The 19203-nt window shown below is 39.8% G+C and overlaps 1 protein-coding gene across 2 annotated transcripts in view; it reads right to left on the reverse strand.

Annotated features, from left to right (window-relative positions):
* Positions 1-806: 806 nt before the first annotated feature.
* Positions 807-19203, reverse strand: part of Aff4 (AF4/FMR2 family member 4) — an 86923-nt gene continuing 68526 nt past the window's right edge. For both annotated transcript variants that reach the window (XM_041665136.1, XM_041665134.1), the window contains 8 exons: positions 14637-14731; positions 13666-13729; positions 13430-13566; positions 13115-13186; positions 11919-12012; positions 10366-10409; positions 9117-9337; positions 807-6587 (listed from right to left, as the gene is read on the reverse strand). In XM_041665136.1, the coding sequence (XP_041521070.1) occupies positions 6460-6587; positions 9117-9337; positions 10366-10409; positions 11919-12012; positions 13115-13186; positions 13430-13566; positions 13666-13729; positions 14637-14731 (855 nt within the window). In that variant the 3' untranslated portion in view covers positions 807-6459. The remainder of the gene's footprint in view (positions 6588-9116; positions 9338-10365; positions 10410-11918; positions 12013-13114; positions 13187-13429; positions 13567-13665; positions 13730-14636; positions 14732-19203) is intronic.

Here is a 19203-nt window from a genome sequence, read left to right on the forward strand (position 1 = left end):
TCTCTCTGTTTTGTTTTTTTGAGACAAGGCTTCTCTGTGTAACAGTCATAGCTGTCCTGGAACTGTGTCTGTAGACCAGGATGCCCTCGAACTCACAGAGATCTGCCTGCTTCTGCCTCCCTGTTGTTGGGATTAAAGGCGTGTGTCACCACTCCCCGGTTGGCTCTGATTGTCTTTTAAACTGGATCAACCCTGGCCTTGAACTCACAGAGATCCAGTCGGTCTCTGCCTCCCAAGTGCTGGGATTACAGGTGTACGCCACCACTGCCTGGCCTCTATGGCTAACTAATGGCTAGTTCCCCATTCTGATCATCAGGCAAGCTTTATTTGTTAAAGTACAAATAAAATATCACCGCAGCTGGGCATGGTGGAACACGCCTTTAATCCCAGTACCAGGGAGGTGGAGGCAAAGGCAGGCGGATCTCTGCTGATTCAAGGCTAGCCAGGTCTATATCATGAGTTCCAGGCTAGCCAGGCTACAAAGTGAGACCCTGTCTCAGAAAAACAAAAACAAAATTCAACAAATAAATAGTAAAAATAAATAAATAACAAATGAAACAATAATAGTCTATGTCTCAAGAGCATAAAAAAGGGGTTGAAGATTTCCATTGGTGCAGGACAATTGATATCCATGCATAAGGACCTATGGCCATGAGTACAAAATTTCTGTACCCAGAAAATGAGACCTATGCTGGTGGGATGAGACCATTACAGAGTAAGACTGGACTCTAAGATACAAAAGAGCAACTCTAGGAGGAAATCACAGTAGGAACTGAAGAAGTGAGAGCACATGCATATAAACATTATACAGAAAAGCTATCTGATATTTATTAAACTTAGTTTCTCCAGCTATGGTTTGGCATTATACAAAGCATCGTAATGACACAGTAGAGTTAAAAAGAGTTTTACAAATTGAAATGTGATACCCTTGTCTCCAAATATTTTAATTGCCATAAATTTGTTTAAAAATACACATTAAACGCATGTTTGACACTCTAAACTTTCTATAATCTCAATACCACAAAATACATATAATATACTATACAGATGTGGAAAATCTAGTTAGTATATAATACTTTGCTCACCATTAACAGCTTATTATGTGAAATGCACATACTGACTTAGAAATCCTAGCTTTTGAGCCCCAAAGTACCTCTGAAATTTAATGTATTGCAACAAATAAAAATCACAGTATATAATTGAAATTTTGGTTGAAAGTGTCAGATGCCTAGATATTTTGGATAAAAGAAACGTAAAACAAAGATTGGATCATGTACAAGATGAAGCCTCCTATCAGCAACAGTGCCTTTCTGCAGAGGCAATAGGCCTGTACTTTATCAATCGTGTTACTTCCCCTCCAAAACCCTCCCCAAATAGCAAACCATTATTTACCAAATGATTTTAATTTCAAATAAAAAGATCTTCAATAAATATATAAGCATTTCCATCCTCCATATATAAAACTTCTCAAAATCATTCAAAACGGAGGCTAGGTAGAAATTTCCCTAAGTGTGCTTACCAACTGGGCATCTGGCCCTCAAGTGTGGCCTTTGCAGGCCCTGCCAAGTGAGCCAGCGCTGTTGGTGAGCCCCACCCCATCCCAGTACTGTTGAATGCTCATGTCAGTGATGTGCAGGTGTGTGCATAATGGGGACACCTCTGAGACAACAACAAGCTCAACAATACAGAAGCCATGGCATTGGTTTGAAAGGTAGACTTCCAAACTGATGTCTTCCAGAGAGGTACAGAACAGGCAGAAACCCAGTGGCTAAAAGCTGAGAAGGAAGCTAACACAGAAGCAGCAAGATCAAAGCCAAGTATTAGAAGGATTTCTGGGTGGGAGCTTGTCCACGCTCTTCTGAGAGCTTTCTCCGGGTTTAAGGATGATGAGTTCTGCTTAGCTGAGCAACGACAGCAAGGAGAGAGGTGCATGCGGACAGTCCTGAAAATCAACTTCTTAAAAATTAGCTATTTAAGCTGAAAGAAACCTCTAACTTTGTTGAGACTTCACCCAAACACCTTGTTCTAAATTCCATCTACAAAACAGGTGTAGCTTCTGTTTCCATCCCCTGCTCAGGAGACAGCAAGTTCTTTTTAATTAACATGTGAACAGGAGTTCCGCAGACCAACATCCTCTTTCTCAGTTTCCTTAGTAGTGCACTCAACTGACAATCTGAGTGCTAGAATTCAAGCATGCACCACCACACCTTGTTCACCCAATGACTTTTATTTATTTCTTGGAGAGTGGGTCTCAGTAGCTCAGGCTCACTACCCAGCAAAGGCTGACCTTTGCATCAGGGTATGCACCAGCACTCCTGGCCTTCTCTAACCTTAAGGACTTTTGTTACTTGCTGGCTTGATTTCAGGGTCTGAAAGTCAAAGCTCAATGCCTCCACTCACAAGTATGTGAAAGGTACATTCACCAATGTGACAACTGGGCCTTCTCAGTGCATCTTCCCAGTCATTCACTACTTTTTCTGCTGATTTTACTCACAGCAACACTAGGTGTGAAATACTACTGGAAAAAGTCTGCCTCTCCAACTGAGATGTGAAGATGGATGGGATCTGTGTTCCACATCCTAAGGGAGCATGAGATACAGGAGTCTATGGACTTGAGCAAAGTGCTCTGGCTCCCCAAGTCACTTAGGTTTAGTCTGACTATCACCACCCAGCCTAAAACAGGCATCCTCAGTAGATGTCCTTGGGACCCAGACACCTATAGACTCCTATAAACCAAAATATACAATGAAGCCATTTTGTTCAATTAGCTATTGGAAAATTAAAATCTTTCCCACCCTGTAAGAGCCCTATTACACTACAGAAGGGCTCAAATATATTTTAAAAGTTAATTTACTACAAATCATAGTAATTAAGCTTTAACAATCTAAAGGAATACACATTGCACCCTTGAATGTTAATATTCAAGGTGCCAAGAACAAAGTGTCTTAGATCAATTTAATAAATAATGTGGAAATAGTTGCACTAAGCTAAAATACTAAACACACACATTTGACAAACTAATTCCATGTTTTCATACATACATACATACATATATATAAAGTGTGTATGTGTACATAATTTTAAGATCCAAAGTTGCATACCCTCAGACCTAGAAGAGTACACAGCATCCCCCTTCTCAACTGAGCTAGGCATCATCTAATGGAGCTATTTAACTGGCTGCACTACAAACTCCTCTGAGCACTGACCTCAGGCAGTACTTGTACTTCTGACAAGAACCTTTGTAGGCCCTGGCTACACAATGCAAGCTCATTCATTAAACATCAATGTACCAAAGTTTCAGCGGTTAAATACAAATGATGCTGCCTAATCTAGCTGATTAAATCTTTAATTAAAAAAACAAAGAACAATTTAAATTTAAAAACAAAACAACAAAAACAACAACAGCTACTCTAAAGCCACAAGTGTGTCATTCAAAGTGCAGCCCAGATGCCTATAAATCCCTAGTGCAAGAGCTTCCCAGAAAAACAGGCAAGTGTGGGTGCGTGCACACATTACTCTGAATTGTCTTAATATTGGAGAATTAAATCAGTAGAGATCAATCTTCTTCCTTCAGCAGCAATAATAAAGTGACTCCAAAACTTCTTGCCCAGAAAAAGGTGTTACTGAGCAAGGAAAGGGCTGGGTGCTCTCCAGCCAGTATGGGGCATGGGCAAGGCTGTGTAATCTTGAATGCCCAGAGGGGAGTGCTCCCCACAGCCCAGTCTCTCCCAGGCAGGATGACTGACAGCTCCCACACTGCAATCATGTGAGATGCCTGTCCAGAGTCTAATGGTGCATGCTGCTGCCTCCTGGAACAGGAGTGTGATCTTAGAGCAGTGAACTGAATATTAAAGATAGTTGCTATTTCTAGTACTAACTATACACTGAATACAAGTTTCAGACTAAGTTTTAAATGGCTAAAAACCACTGAGGGCACCTACTGAGAAGGGAGGAATGGTCACTTGTAAAGGAATCAAGGTATGTGCTGGACATGACTGACACAGAGCGTCTGAGAAAAGACACAGAGGAGAGAGTGTATGCTCACACACTATGACATCAAAAGTTCAATTACTCAGGATCGGAGTTTCTACCTGGTGGGGAAAATCCTCCACAATGAAAGAATTTCATTCTCCAAGAACTGACAGTTTTTTAAAGAGAAAATTTCTTAAAGCAGCACCATGAAACATGTAGGAAACTCTGCTTTAACACATCAGTGTCACTCCAGAATGTGTTGGCCACCTTGAGGACACACAGACCAGAGCTGGAAAGCAGAGGCCAGCACTGCAGCTGCTAAAGTCTAAAAGCCCAAAGGGCACTTGTTCCACTTCTAAGACCTCCCTGAAGTTAAGGAGTGAGAGAGAAGAGGCAAGGACAGGACACACAACTGTTAGACCATGTAAGTTACTAGCACAAGAGAGGAGACGATGGCCTCTGAAGAAAAAGTATTCCTTAAACACACTACAATTAAATTAGAAAGGTTTCAGAGGCAATTTCTCCAAGGGAAAAATTTTATATTCAGCGTAAGCTATAGATATCAACCCTCAATGGTATGTAAAAATAATGAGGTACAAAGCAATTAAGCTCTGTGAATATGAGACTGCAGGACAAAGCCCACTATCTTTAGAAACAGGTGGTGAGAGAGACTAGAAGAGAGGACTCACAACACCGCTGGATGTGAAGATATTCTCTCTCTCTTCCCCTTTCCCATTTCAAGTCTGAACAATCATCTACTAATAACAGGGATTTTTTTCCTCCCCAATTGGATGGATTTTTGGAATGAGAAGGAAAAGCCATTTTCTGAAGCAGCATTACACCCAATTGATTATACTAAGTCAGGTACCAAAGCACTAGCTTTTCTGAAGGGATCTATGTTAATGTGACTCTAAAGGAAGATTTAAAATCAAAGAGAATTTAAAATTATTATTGTAGAGGACCAACCATGCATGGCTAATCTGGTCCCAGCATAAAACTTTATCTGTAAACAATCTGTAGAGTTATCATTTAAAGTTAAGATTTAAGGCACACCAGACATGACGGGGGCACTAAAAAGAAGGAAGAGAGACATTCCTCATCCTTCACTGCTATACGCACCTTGTTGGGAACAGTAGTTTGATAAGGAATTGTTACAGAGCTGGCTTCCTAAGCACTACCCCTATTATTTTCCCCTTTCCAAGAGAGCTCACAATGAGCCAAGTTAGGTACTCTCCTAATATGAATTTTCTTTTTTAATGTGACAAGGTCTCATTTAGCCCAGGCTAGCCCCAAACTCAGTGTCTAGCTTTATGTAGCCTGTCACCGCTACCCAGTGCTGGGATTATAGGCACACACAACCATGCCCAGCTGTTACTGTGAGTTTTCTGATCCCGTCAGAAACATACATCATTGATGAGGATCTGTGGAAAGAGAAATTCATTATCTCCACATTAGACATTGTGACACCTCCTTCCAAGCTCCAGTTACTGCATGGTCATATATGAGCATCATAATCTCTCCACCATAGGGGAGATCTGCAGATGTCAACCTTCGAATATTACCAATGAAACAGGCTGCGACCTTCAGAAACTGGATTACTGTCTTCTGCTCGTTTTTAGGAGTAACTTACTCTGCTTCAATGAAGTGTCAAATGAGTAAAACAAAAAAACAAACAAAAAAAATACAAGGTTTTGATAAACCCACAGTTTTAGATTGTCCTTTATGAAGCCATTCAGTATAATGTACTTCTCCCAGCAAGTCTATCTGCTTTTTTGTAATGCATTAGATGCAATGTAGTCACCTTGTGATTGCTAGTGTTACTAACACACATTCACAGTTTTGAAATAATGCATATCAAACCAGACCCACTTTGCTTTTGCACCCATGTAGAATGCCATCTTCTCATGTTTAAGTGACTTTTCACATGTGGAAGAGCATCCTTAATACCAAGCACAAATCCTACAATAATAAAACTGTAGTAAGACTTGAAATAACATTAGATAATTAGCTATAGAAAGAACATGTCCTGTCATGGACAAGTCAACTCTTATCTTAGAAAATATTAAGTAACACAGCTCCCCAAATATATAAATAAAATGCCTACATTAAATTTATGCTAAATAAATCAACAGAATAAATTTATAGGCAGGAATAACTAAGCTTTAAACAAGCTCCAGTATGGGAACTTGAAAAACTGAAAATAAATAGAATTTTACTTGATTATTTATGAATTGTAACTGGAATTCCAATTACTGAAACCATCTTGCTGATGTACTGCAGGTTTAGAAGCATTTAAATACTTGTCACATTGGGAATATTGAAAGGGTCAATTGATGGCTTTGGGTTATAAGAAACAAAAATATAAACCAAAAAGGAGAAAACCATTCCTCATTCTTAGTGTCGACTAGGTGGTGTGTTATGGCAGTTTTCCTTTGTGATGTGACACAGTGTTGTGGAAAAATCAGAGGCAACGAGGATATGTTCAGTTCAAGATATCAACTTGGCATCCTGCCGAAGCCAGTGCAGTCCCTGCCGGGTGTAACGAGCCAGATCTGTCATGATGCTTGCATTAAAGATGAGAGGACCCATCACTTTGTCCAGTTCAGCAAAGAATTCTAGAAAATTAAAAACATTCAGTAAGTATCATACATTCTTTTGAATCACTGATTTTTCTGTAAAATAGCATGTCTCCCACATTAAAGGCTTCAAGGATCTCCCAAGTTCCTGATGTTATGCATCAGTTTAAACAGAACATAGTTATGAATTCCATGATGAAGTACCTCTGATGAAGACGATCAATTGTTGCACATTAAGATGGAGTACCACTCAAAGCACTCTTATGTGTTATGTCTGTGCAGCAGTGGTAGAAAGCAGTCTTTGCAGGATTCCCACACTAGCCCCTGTGTAGCTCCATGACAGTCTACAACCAACCTTTCTGCTATAATCAGAAGTTTAAAAATTTACAGGATAGAAATAAAAGTATTCTTCCTAAGTGAACAACAACAAAAAAAAAAGGCAGAATATTGCTGGTAGTTTTTCATCCCCCACCCCCCGAGACAGGGTTTCACATAGCCCAGGCTAGCCCAAACTCTCAATCCTCCTCACTGCTTTCTGCTCCCAACTGCTGAGATTATACAGACAAGCACCACCATGCCTGGCACATAATGAATTTTCTATTTCCTAATAATGGACCTAGGCAACGGTCAACATGGATGTCAAAAGTGTAAGTTAAAGTTTAATAGGAAATGTTTCATACTCATCAGAGTGCCACTATATAAATAATCTATTGATACTAAAAATTTAAAAAATTAAAAAAAAAAAAGGACATGGTTTTTATATGTAGTTCAGACTGACTTCCAACTTGAAATCTTTCTGCCTCAGTCTTCCAAGTTCTGGGACTACAGGCCTATTTACCATGCCCTGGTATGATGAAGTTCTTTCTCCTTCCTTCCTTCCTTCCTTCCTTCCTTCCGTTAGCTTTTTTGAGACAAGATTTCTCTGTTGTACAGCCCTGGATGTCCTGAAACTCTCTTTGGAGACCAGGCTGGCTTCAAACTCAGAGAGATTCGCAAGCCTTTGCCTCTGAGTGCTGGGATTAAAGGTGTGCACTACTACTGCCTGGCTCAGGTCTAATGAAGGTAATAACAATAAAGGATAAATACTATTCTAATAAGATGTACCACATAGAACATATTATTTAAATACTGAAGTAATCTAATCAATAAAAAGGAAATAAACGAGACAAGAACAAATGCAATGACAGCATGAGGAAGTAAGCAGTTCGCAGAATGAGACAGTCTAGGATTCAGTTTCTTCTTAACATTAATGGCATGGCCAAATGAGGAGGAAATGAGTAGAGCGCGCACCTTAAGAGACTAACAAAATGCAGCATTTAGACCTTGCTTGGATCATATATGAAACAAATCCAACTGCAGTATTTTTTAATGGTTCTCTCTTTTACATTTATCTGTCTGTCTGTGCATGTATCAACAGTGTACTATGTTGAGTTAGAGGAAAACTGTGGGATGTGAGATTTTCCTCTGTATGCTGTGAATATGTTTTATTGCCATTGGTTAATGAAGAAGCTGCTTTAGGCCAATGGCTTAACAGAGTAAAGCAATGCAGGAATTCCAAGCAGATAGAGGAGGAGAGAGTAGGCAGACTCAGAGAGATGCCATATAGCCACTGGAGAAAGAAGCGTTGGTAAGGGTAAACCACAAGCTTTGGGGTAAAATACAAAATAATAGAAATGCGTTAATTTAAGATTAACCTAGCTAGACATACATTGAAGCTATTGGCCAAACAGTATTGCAATTAATATAGTTTCTGTGGGGCTGGAGAGATGGCTCAGTGGTTAAGAGCATTGCCTGTTCTTCCAAAGGTCCTGAGTTCAATTCCCAGCAACCACATGGTGGCTCACAACCATCTATAATAAGGTCTGGTGCCCTCTTCTGGCCTGCAGACATACACACAGACAGAATATTGTATGCATAATAAATAAATAAATATTTAAAAAAAAATATATATATAGTTTCTGTGTCATTATTTTGAGTCTGGGAGGTCGGGAAACAAATGAGCAGCCTCTGACTACAACTGTGGGGAGCCAGTTCTCTCTTTCCACCAAGTAGGTCCTAGGGTTTGAATTCAGGCTTGGTGGCAAGCACTGAACCATCTAGCAGACCCAGCTATTATATTAAGGTATATTGAGACTATAAGGAAAAATTGATGGTAAACAAGGTGCTGCCTACTGAGCTACATTCAACATGCCAGAATAGATGCATCTTTGTCTTACACCAAGAACTACTTCTATTTTAGCTTGTGTAACCAGTTTACACAAGACTGGTTTGTCTGAGTCCCTTCCCATACATTAAGTCCATCTATTCCCTGTCCTTCATACTAGAAACCAAACCCAGGGCCTTATGCATGCTGGGCAAGAAATCTAACAAGGAGCCATGCACAACCCAAGGGTATTTTTAATCAATGTCATATTTAGTATGTGACTAATCAAAGAAGGTTATTAGCAAACTGATTATGATTCCCTCTAAAACCACAAGATAAAATAAATGTTCTCCACATAATTAACTAAATCATAAAAGTTTCTTTTAACAATTCCATCCTCAAAGTTTATTCAGAGCCCAACAAACCTTTTTGTTCTTTGGAAAGCTGTTCAGCTTGGTCCCAAATTTCAGTGGCATAGAGGAAGTTAGATGTAACCTGGACGTAGCTTGCTGCCATCTGGTGGATCTTCTGTGGAATAGTCACTGAAGAACCACTTGCTGAAGCACTACTGCCCCCAGAAGAGTAACTTCCAGAATTGCCCGGTGACAGCTTTGGAGAGACAGGGGAAGGCATCCCAACAGCTTTGCTACAGAGAGAGAGAGAGAGAGAGAGAGAGAGAGAGAGAGAGAGAGAGAGAGAGAGAGGATGATTATTCACATGCACATAGTGAGCACTACAAAATTAGGACACTACAGGCTGGGAGGTCATACAGGTCTTGAAATCCTGTCTCAAAAGAACAAATTAAAAATGCTGAGGACATAGCTCAGTAAAAGAGTGCTTGCTTAGTAAGCAAAAGGCCTGGGTTTTACCTCAGCCCTGGGGATTGGTAGACAAAGGAAAATAAGATGGAATGTCAACTCACATCAATACAAGAACTCAACAAATAGACTCAGAAAATGTAAAAAATTGCATGGCATTTGTTTCATTTTGGGGTATAGGTGAGAGGGGAGTCTATGTGGGAATGGAAGATAAATCACACCCATGCCACTGTACTCTGGCAATGCCAAGATCTGAGTGAAGTTAAAACCACCTTAACAAGCTGGGTGGTGGTGGCGCACGCCTTTAATCCCAGCACTTGGGAGGCAGAGACAGGTGGATCTCTGTGAGTTCGAGGCCAGCCTGCTCTACAAGAGCTAGTTCCAGGACAGGAACCAAAACCACAGAGAAACCCTGTAAAAACAAAGCAAAAACAAAAACACTGTAACAAATCTAAATAACTCTGAAATCAAACTGAGAATTGAGGTACCATTAAAAACTCAAGATATCTCAAGATATCTGGGGGCTAGTGAGATGGCTCAGGGGCAAGGGCTGCCACCAAGCCTGACATCTATAGGTGACATGTTTCATTTCAAACGTTTTAAAAATTATGTTCATTATATTTTAAATTACTAAAATAGGAAAGAATAACTTAAAAAAACTTCTCTGGAACCATAACTCAGTGAGAGAGCCTGCAAAAAGCCTTTGGTTCAATTATAAACATAAAAAAATTAAAAATTTTAAATACTTTACCAGAGATTTTAATATTTTAAAAGTAGCAGTCACTTTGTTATCTATTCTACTCTGATCCATAAATAAATTCATCAAAAATATTTCAGAGAACAAAATTGTACCTACCTCCCCAAGCCAGGTGAAGGTGCTTGAGAATTACTGTAAGAATTCTGCAGGGAAAAATAAATTTGTTTAACAGCAATATTACACACACACACACACACATACATAAACTTTTAAGACACTAGATATCATCAAAAGTAATGAGCTAGGGTTGATCTTAAGGACTTTATAATCGCCGGGCGGTGGTGGCGCATGCCTTTAATCCCAGCACTTGGGAGGCAGAGGCAGGCAGATCTTTGTGAGTTCGAGTCCAGCCTGTTCTACAAGAGCTAGTTCCAGGACAGGCTCCAAAGCTACAGAGAAACCTTGTCTCGAAAAACCAAAACAAACAAACAAACAAACCCAGCTGTTGCTTTTCCAGAGGACCTAAGTTTGGTTCCCAGAACCCAAGTTGGGTAGCTCTAGCTCACTCCAGCTCCAGAAAATCTAGGTCTTCCTCTGCCCTCTGGGAACAAATGGATGGACACACACTCTCTCTCAAATAAATCTTTCAATGTTCTAATTTTTTTTTTTTTTGTACAGGCATTTTGCTTGGTATCCTCAAAGGCCAGAAGGGGGTGTCAGATCCTGTGGAACATAGACAGTTGTAATCAGCCATGTGGATCTTGGGACTTGAACCTGGGTCTTTGTATTTGAGACAAGGTTTCTCTGTGTAGTTATGGCTGTCCTGGGAACTCACTCTGTAGACCAGACTGGTCTCAAAATCACAGAGATCCATCTGCCTTTGTATCCCAAGTGCTGGGATTAAAGGTATGCACTACCAACGCATGAAAAACCTGGGTCTTTTGAGAGGACAGTCAGTGCTCTTAACCACTAAGCTATCTCTCCAGCCCAATGGATCTTTAAAAACAACAATAAACATTTAAAAGCAACAAAGTGTGTATGGGTATGAATGCATAACAGAAAAAAGTTATTAAGTGAAAGTTAGGTTCTAGAAGATTTCAAAGATGATACAAAGCAACAATGAGTAACAGAGATGGATGAAAGGAAACAAAAAAGACACAGGGAAATGAGGTATTATATACAAAGACAGAAAGAAAATAGAACACACATGCCCCATCTAGGTTGTTTAAGGAGGAATTCAGGCAAGGAATAAGAGATATTTGAGACCAGACCTTGTGCCTGTAGGCAACAGTGAATTATGGAGGGGTTCTAAAGTCCTAACTACAGCAGGATTTGTGGATAATCTATATGCTACTGGCTTGACATTAAAAAAAAAAAAGAGACGTTTTAGGAAACGACAATAACTTTGTCTGGGCTGGATGTGTAGTTCTGTGGCTAGGCACTCGCTTAGCATGTACAAGATCTGGGTTCAATCCCTAGTAATGTAATGAACAAAACAATACAAAATAACATTCTGAAGAAGGGTGGAGCTAAAAATGAAAAGAACATTTCTGAGTATAGATATGGGCTGTTATATACAGTTATGAAAATCTGTAATCCAATATACACATTTGAAGGCTTTTCCAAGAAAGCACAAACATATCTGAGAATTTTCAGGCAGTAGTTAGTTTGACATTTTGTATCCTAGGCAACAGACTGCTACACATATTTACCTTAAGGTGCTCAGTCAGCGTCTTGGAGTACTTCAGAGCATTCTCCTTCTTCAGTTTGAACAATCTCAGGTACAGCAATGACTGGCATCTCAGGCTAGGCAATGGGAAAGGGCAGTGTATTTATTTAGACATGGCTACATGTACAAGCAATCTTTTTATTGTATAGAAATAAAGAACTGGCTTCACGCGAGCAACCATGGCCTAGCGTCAGCATTACCTCTTACACAAAACCACAAGGTCAGATTAATATGGAACATCCCCTAAGGAAAGGAAAGTAACTAAGAAATTTAGGACTAACATCCCATTAGGCATTGACATTTAAAATTAAAACTACACCAACGTAACACAAATACTTTTAAAAAGTTAAAAACTGAAAGTAGAAAACTGAAACATTAATATTACAAGTATGATGGAACATCCCAACCTTCAAGCACACAGTTTAGCCCACATAATTATTGCTCCTGTCCACATACCCACTAAAGCCCACTCTCACATTTACTGGTCTATCTGCTCTTTAAGAGTTTTCTTCCCATTCTTTCCCACCATCCAGTCCTTGCCTACATTGTAACCTCCAGAACAAGTATCCCAATCCTCCACTTTACAGAGTAAGAGGATTTTTTTTTTTTTGAGACAGGGTCTCTATTTTATGTCTTCCTAGATGTCCTGAAACTAGCTATATGTAGACCAGGCTGGCCTCAAACTCACAGAGATCCACCTGCCTCTGCCTCCTGGGATCAAAGGTGTGTTCATATATTCACATGATTGATTAGTTTCTGTCTCTCCACACTGGAGTATAGACTCCATAATGGGCAGTATGATGTCAGACTTAGTCCAGAGCTGCATTTCTAGTATAAACACAGTGCATGGTCAAGTATGCAATTCGAATAAGTGAACAGATGACTTCTCTCTGAGACAAAGCCGCAGGAGCACATATAGAAAGGAGAGTCTAGAAAAGCTGCCCTTGACTCCATGGAGGGTTCTAATATCACTACCACTCCAGCACTTTCATCAAGAGGACTGTGGACCAGAGAATGACAGGAGCTAAAATCTTTCAGTAGGGATTCTGAGCTATTTCCTGTTTGACTGCTAAGAAAAGATTTTGTGGAAGACTGAGTCAAGGCTAATACTCAAAAAAGCACACACAGCACAATTCATCAAGGACTGTCTGTCACCCAGCAAAAATACACAACACTTACCAAAGTACTGTGAGTCTCTTGTCTGCAGCTGTAGCATCTGGTGCCAAATAATTCTTTAGTTTCATAGTATATCTATGAGTTGAGATAAAAAAAAATGAACGACAAAAAGAACAGGCTATTTCACCTTGATCTTACAACTTCCTATATTCTCAAAATATCAGAATCAAACCTAAATAAAGCACCCACTAAAATTCTTCCCTAAGGAAAATGGAACACTACACATCTTCCCAGTTCACAATATTCAGTTAATTAGATAATTAAATAACAATAATAAATGATAAAGTTACTCCATTGAAACGCCGAGTTCCCACTTACTTGATGAGCTCCACCGTGTCTGAGTACATCGGGAATGGGGACTTGGATTCCTGAGCATTCTTCTCTAATGCATTCCCACACTCAATGAAAGACACTACAGCATCAAGGTAGTACACTGCTTTCTCAAACCTATCAGACTAAAGGAGAACGGTGCTGAGTAAAGACACAGTGCAAAGATAAAAAACAGGAAGGACACAGCAGCCTAACAAATCACATCAGGAAGAACATTTACGTACCAAAGCATCTGCATTATGTTTGAGTTTTTTTGCTTCTTGTAAATAATGGTCTGCTGAGTAATTTCTGCAAAATAAATTTTCTTTATAAACAAAGAGTCAACATTTCCTAAGATAGTAAGTTAATCTATTATCTTACAGCTTTCACATTCTCAAGAAGTGAGTAATTTTCAAACATTTCAGTGTTCTGAGCAATGTATAGAGATTAAGAGCATAAATTATGTGCTACTGTGGCAAATCTACTGAAGCACACAGAGATCAAGTTCCTTAGTATTAAACACTAACTTATTTAAGTTGTTTTATAAAATCAAAAGTATATAGGGTGCAGGTAGGAGAAGTACCGTCTAAAAGAAGGCAAGAGAAAGTAACACTCTTATCTGAGAAGATTCTGTAATCCACAGTGCATTGGCGGCGGCAGCAGCTCTAGGAAGCACACCCTTTCTGTCTCTGGTAAGCCACTGGTTGTTAAAAAGTAGCTGGACTAGCCGGAAGGTGGTGGTGCACGCCATTAATCCCAGCACTTGGGAGGCAGAGGCAGGCAAATCTCTGTAAATTTGAGTCCAGCCTGGTCTACAAGAGCTAGTTCCAGGACAGGATCCAAAAACACAGAGAAACCCTGTCTTGACAAACCAAACAAAAGATGCTTTTCAAGTTAAAACCTGAATGTTCTGTAGGTCAAATACATGTATTAACCCTATAAGAACTGACATATTCAAATGAATTTCTTATATGCTGATTGGAATTTCTTAATGCACACACAAAAGTATATTTATGTCTTTACAGCCGGCACAGTATTGCACACCTTTAATCTCAGTATTCAGGAGGCTGAGGTAGGTCAATCTCTAAGAGTTTGAGGCCAGATTGGTCTACATAGCAAGCTCCAGGTCAGCTAAGGCTACACAGTGAGATTTTGTCTCAAAACAAAACAAAACAAAAAAACAAACAAAACAAAAAACCCACAAAATTTACCTCACCTGTCATCAAAGGCAAGCTTTGTTCTCCGAGGCTTCGAAGGATCAGGAGTTGGTGTAGATGGAGGGCAATTAGAGGAGCTACTTGGAGCCTTTTCCTGATGAAAAGAATATATATAGCTACATTGAAAATTGTCAGGAGACTAAAAATGAAGCTAATCTCACCTCCTCAGCCACTGCTAAAACAGAAGCAAAATTCTACAGTCTTCAAATTTCTTTGTTATTAAATTCAATAGTAGTTAAAACAGATTGGGTTCATTTTATACAACCAAAATATTTATTCTTATATCTACTACATGCAAGGCACTCAGGCTAGGTACTTGTTAAAACATAAGGAAGACAGAAACTGGGTATCAAAATGGCAGCAGTGGGTTGGTAGGATGGCTGAGTAGGTTAACACGTGTGCTGTGAAGCAAGAGAACCTGAGTTCAAATCCCCAGCGCCTACGTAAAAGCTGGGCATGGCTGTACATTCCTGTAACACTAGAGCTGTGAGGCAAAAAACAGGCACATTCAGGGAGTGGATGAGATTCTAAGTTCAACAAATAACTGAAATGGAAGAGCTTCAGGTTCAAAGAGAAACTCTGTCTCAAAGAATTAATAAAGGGCTGGAGAGATGGCGCAGCAGTTAAGAGCACTGGCTGCTATTCCAGAGTACTTAGGGCCAGTCCCAAGCACCCACAGAGTGGCTCACAATCACCTGATCCAGTTCCAGGAATCCAACATTTTCTTCTGACCTCTGTGGGCACCAGGCACACTAGTAGTGAATATCACACAAACATGCATACAAAACATTTATACATGCACATTTTTTTGTTTGTTTTCCTCTCTGTAGCTTTGGAGTGTGTCCTGGAACTTGCTCTGTAGACCAGACTGTCCTTGAACTCACAGATCTACCTGCCTCCGCTTTCTGAGTTCTGGGATTAAAGGCATGCACCACCCACCACTCAGTCACATAATTTTTTTTTTAAAGCATTTAAGAAGAAAACACTTTAGCCAGGTGGTGGTAGTACATGCTTTATCCAAGCATTTAGGAGGCAAAGGTAGGTGGATTGCTTTGAGTTTGAGGCCAGCCAGGTCTACACAGAGAAACCCTGTCTCAAAACAACAAACAAACATGATAAAGTTCAGTAGGAAATGATAACTACGGCCCTCCCCTGGACTCTGCATACATGCATGGACACACAGATGCACATACCCCCCCCCAAAAAAAAAAGCACAACAAAACAAAACAAAAAACTAGAGGGCAGTACCACTCAGGAAAACACATATTATGTGTGGTAGCACATGCCTTTAATTGCAACACTCAGTTAGGAGGATTTCTCTAAATTCAAGAACAGCCTGCCTACACAGCAAGTTCAAGTCACTCAGGGCTATACAGTAAGATCTAGTCTCAAACAAAGAAACAAAACAAGAACAGAGGTTTATTACTAAGACCTAGTTAACTACTCAGTATGGTTGTTATCCTTCAACTAATCTACGAAATAAGCATTACGGTTAGTTAGTTTTTCTGTTGTCATTGTTTTAAGGTAGTCTAATCTAAGAAGCTGGAAAGAAGGTTCAGTGAGTAAGAATACTTCTTGCTCTTCCAGAGGACATGAGTCTGTTTCCCAGCAGCTCACAAACTGCCTATAACGGCAGCTCCAAGGGTATCTGATACCTATAGCTTCCAAGTGTAGATACTCATGTCTACATAAAATACAAAGATACATACTCACAATTTAAAATGAAAACGAAACAAAACAAAAAGCATCTGAGTACTGGGGTGAAAACTACTCCTTGAGATATGAGGTAATACTATATCCTGGAGTAAAAAGAGACAAAAAGTCAAAAGAGAGTAAAAAATATGACAGCTGTGTCATTTCGGTGGGGCACTAGTGTTCAGCTCTTTCCTTGCTCTGAGAAGATAATGTGCAAACTTTGGTACTGGGCTTCTAGAACTAGTGTTTCTATCACTACCAGTCTGTGGTGATACCATGGCAACTCTGGCTAACTAATACAATCATAAATTCACTAGATATGCCGGGCGGAGGTGGCGCACGCCTTTAATCCCAGCACTCGGGAGGCAGAGGCAGGCGGATCTCTGTGAGTTCGAGACCAGCCTGGTCTACAAGAGCTAGTTCCAGGACAGGCTCCAAAACCACAGAGAAACCCTGTCTCGAAAAAAAAAAAAAAAAAAAAAAACAATAAATTCACTAGATAGCTGAGGTGAACTTCCAATTTAATTTGCAAAGTTCTTAGCTTTGTTCTTTCCATACCAGTGGTTGTCTGTCTCTTCTAAACCAACATCAATGTACTACTTGTATATATTTCTATAACAATAAAGGCTTACTGACAGTATCAGCTTGTAGTGATATTTCATTTGTATTTTAATAAATAAAACTTGCCTGAAAATAGAATACAAAACTGCCACATACTAGTCAGCCATACAGGCCAGGTAGTGGTGGTGCACACCTTTAATCCCAGCACTAGAGAGGAATATAAGGTGGGATGAGACAGGAACTGGCTCTCTTTCAGTCTGAAGATTTCATAGAGGGGGGCTGGAGAGATGGCTCAGTGGTTAAGAGCATTGCCTGCTCTTCCAAAGGTCCTGAGTTCAATTCCCAGCAACCACATGCTGGCTCACAGCCATCTGTAAAGAGGTCTGGCGCCCTCTTCTGGCCTGCAGGCATACACACAGACAGAATATTGTATACATAATAAATAAATATTTTTTTTAAAAAAAAAAGATTTCATAGAGGTAAGAGCTCTCTAGTGGCTTGGCTGCTTTGGTTTTCTGATCTTCAGGTTGAACCCCAATATCTGTCTCTGGGTTTTTATTACTCATGCTACAACAGCTAAGACATTATTGACTGAATACTTATAGGTTACCCTGTGAAGAAAACATCATGCAATTGGCTGAAGAAGTAAGCAAAGGGCTAAGTGAGTAAGTCAGCTACTTAAGTTCTACTCTTAACTCTAGGCTTTCTTTAGACTTCACTTCCTCTGGAAAAATTCAATGACTCTAATGTGAATACCCATTCTAAGATTTGCCATCGGGTTCCGTGGTAGCACATGCCTTTAATCCCAGCACTTGGGAGACACTCAGGGCTGTTACACAGAGAAACTCTGTCTCAAAAAAAAAAAAAAAAAAGAGCCGGGCGGTGGTGGCGCACGCCTTTAATCCCAGCACTCGCACTCGGGAGGCAGAGGCAGGCGGATCTCTGTGAGTTCGAGACCAGCTTGGTCTACAAGAGCTAGTTCCAGGACAGGCTCCAAAACCACAGAGAAACCCTGTCTCGAAAAACCAAAAAAAAAAAAAAAAAAAAAAAAAAGAAGTAAAATGAAAACAACCAAACACACAAACCAATGGTAAAGTGAGAGTATGCCTGCCTATAGTCCCAGAATTTAGGAGGCTGAGGCAAGAAAATCTCAGCCAGGCGGTAGTGATGTATGCTTTAATCCCAGCATTCGGGAGACAGAGGCAGGTAGATCTCTGGGAGTTCGAGGCCAGCCTGGTCTACAAGAGCTAGTTCCAGGACAGCCTCCAAAGCTACACAGAGTAACCCTGTCTTGAAAAACCAAAAAGAAAAAAGAAAAACAGAGAAAGAGTTAGTAAGCAGGTAAAAATAGAACAGTGAAGGAGGGCAACAGAACACTTAGTGCCCTTGGGATGCTGGGTGAGCTCCCCAAGTTAGTAAAGAAATAGGATGTTTGTTTAGAGAGAAATCCATTTGTACAACACAGCTTGAGAAGTACATAATTTAACTTATTCAAAAGCTTTTTAAAGGTTTGTTTCAACAATTAATTTTATTTTATGTGCATTGGTGTCAGATCCCCTGGAATTAGAGTTATAGACAATTGTGAGCTGCCATGTGGATGCTGGAAATTGAACCCAGGTCCTCTGAAAGAATAGGTAGTGCTCTTAACCACCACGTCATCACTCCAGCCCTTAAACATAAATATTTTTGTTGTTGTTGTTGTTTGTTTTTTGAGCCTATCCTGGAACTTGCTCTGTAGACCAGGCTGTCCTTGAACTCACAGATATTGGAGAAGCTTTCCTAGTACTGGGATTAAAAGTGTGCTCCATCACGTCTGGCTTAATTTAAAATCTTTAATTAACACATTTAATAGTCATAACAGCCTATAGCAGTCTAGAATATTGATTTCCAAATTTTTGTTTACTCAATTAACAAAATTCCAGTACATTATATCCTTAAAAAACTTAATCTTCTTAATTTTCACTCTAATATTGTAATGTCATGAACTTGTTCCTGACTGGGACAGTTTGGAAAGCAGATGAATCACCTGGTCATTTGGGAGATTGTGACAGGTGGATCAGGTTTTTTACACATCCAAGTTATGCTACATAGTGAGATCTGGTCTTAAGGGGAAAAAAAGATAATATCATAAACATATTGAGGTCTACTAAAGCCCAGCCTTGAAAAACCTTTTTGGACCCAAATCTCCATCTATAAACACCAAGGTTATTCAACTATATCACTGCTATGTTAAGGATGACCATTTGAAGCCAGGTGTAGTAGCACACATTTTTAGTTCCAGCATTCAAAAGGCAGAAGCAAGTGGATCCC

This window comes from Microtus oregoni, unplaced genomic scaffold (assembly GCF_018167655.1).
Source record: "Microtus oregoni isolate MIOR12 unplaced genomic scaffold, Mior012 000015F_ref0000493, whole genome shotgun sequence".
In the NCBI taxonomy this organism is placed as follows: Eukaryota; Metazoa; Chordata; class Mammalia; order Rodentia; family Cricetidae; genus Microtus; species Microtus oregoni.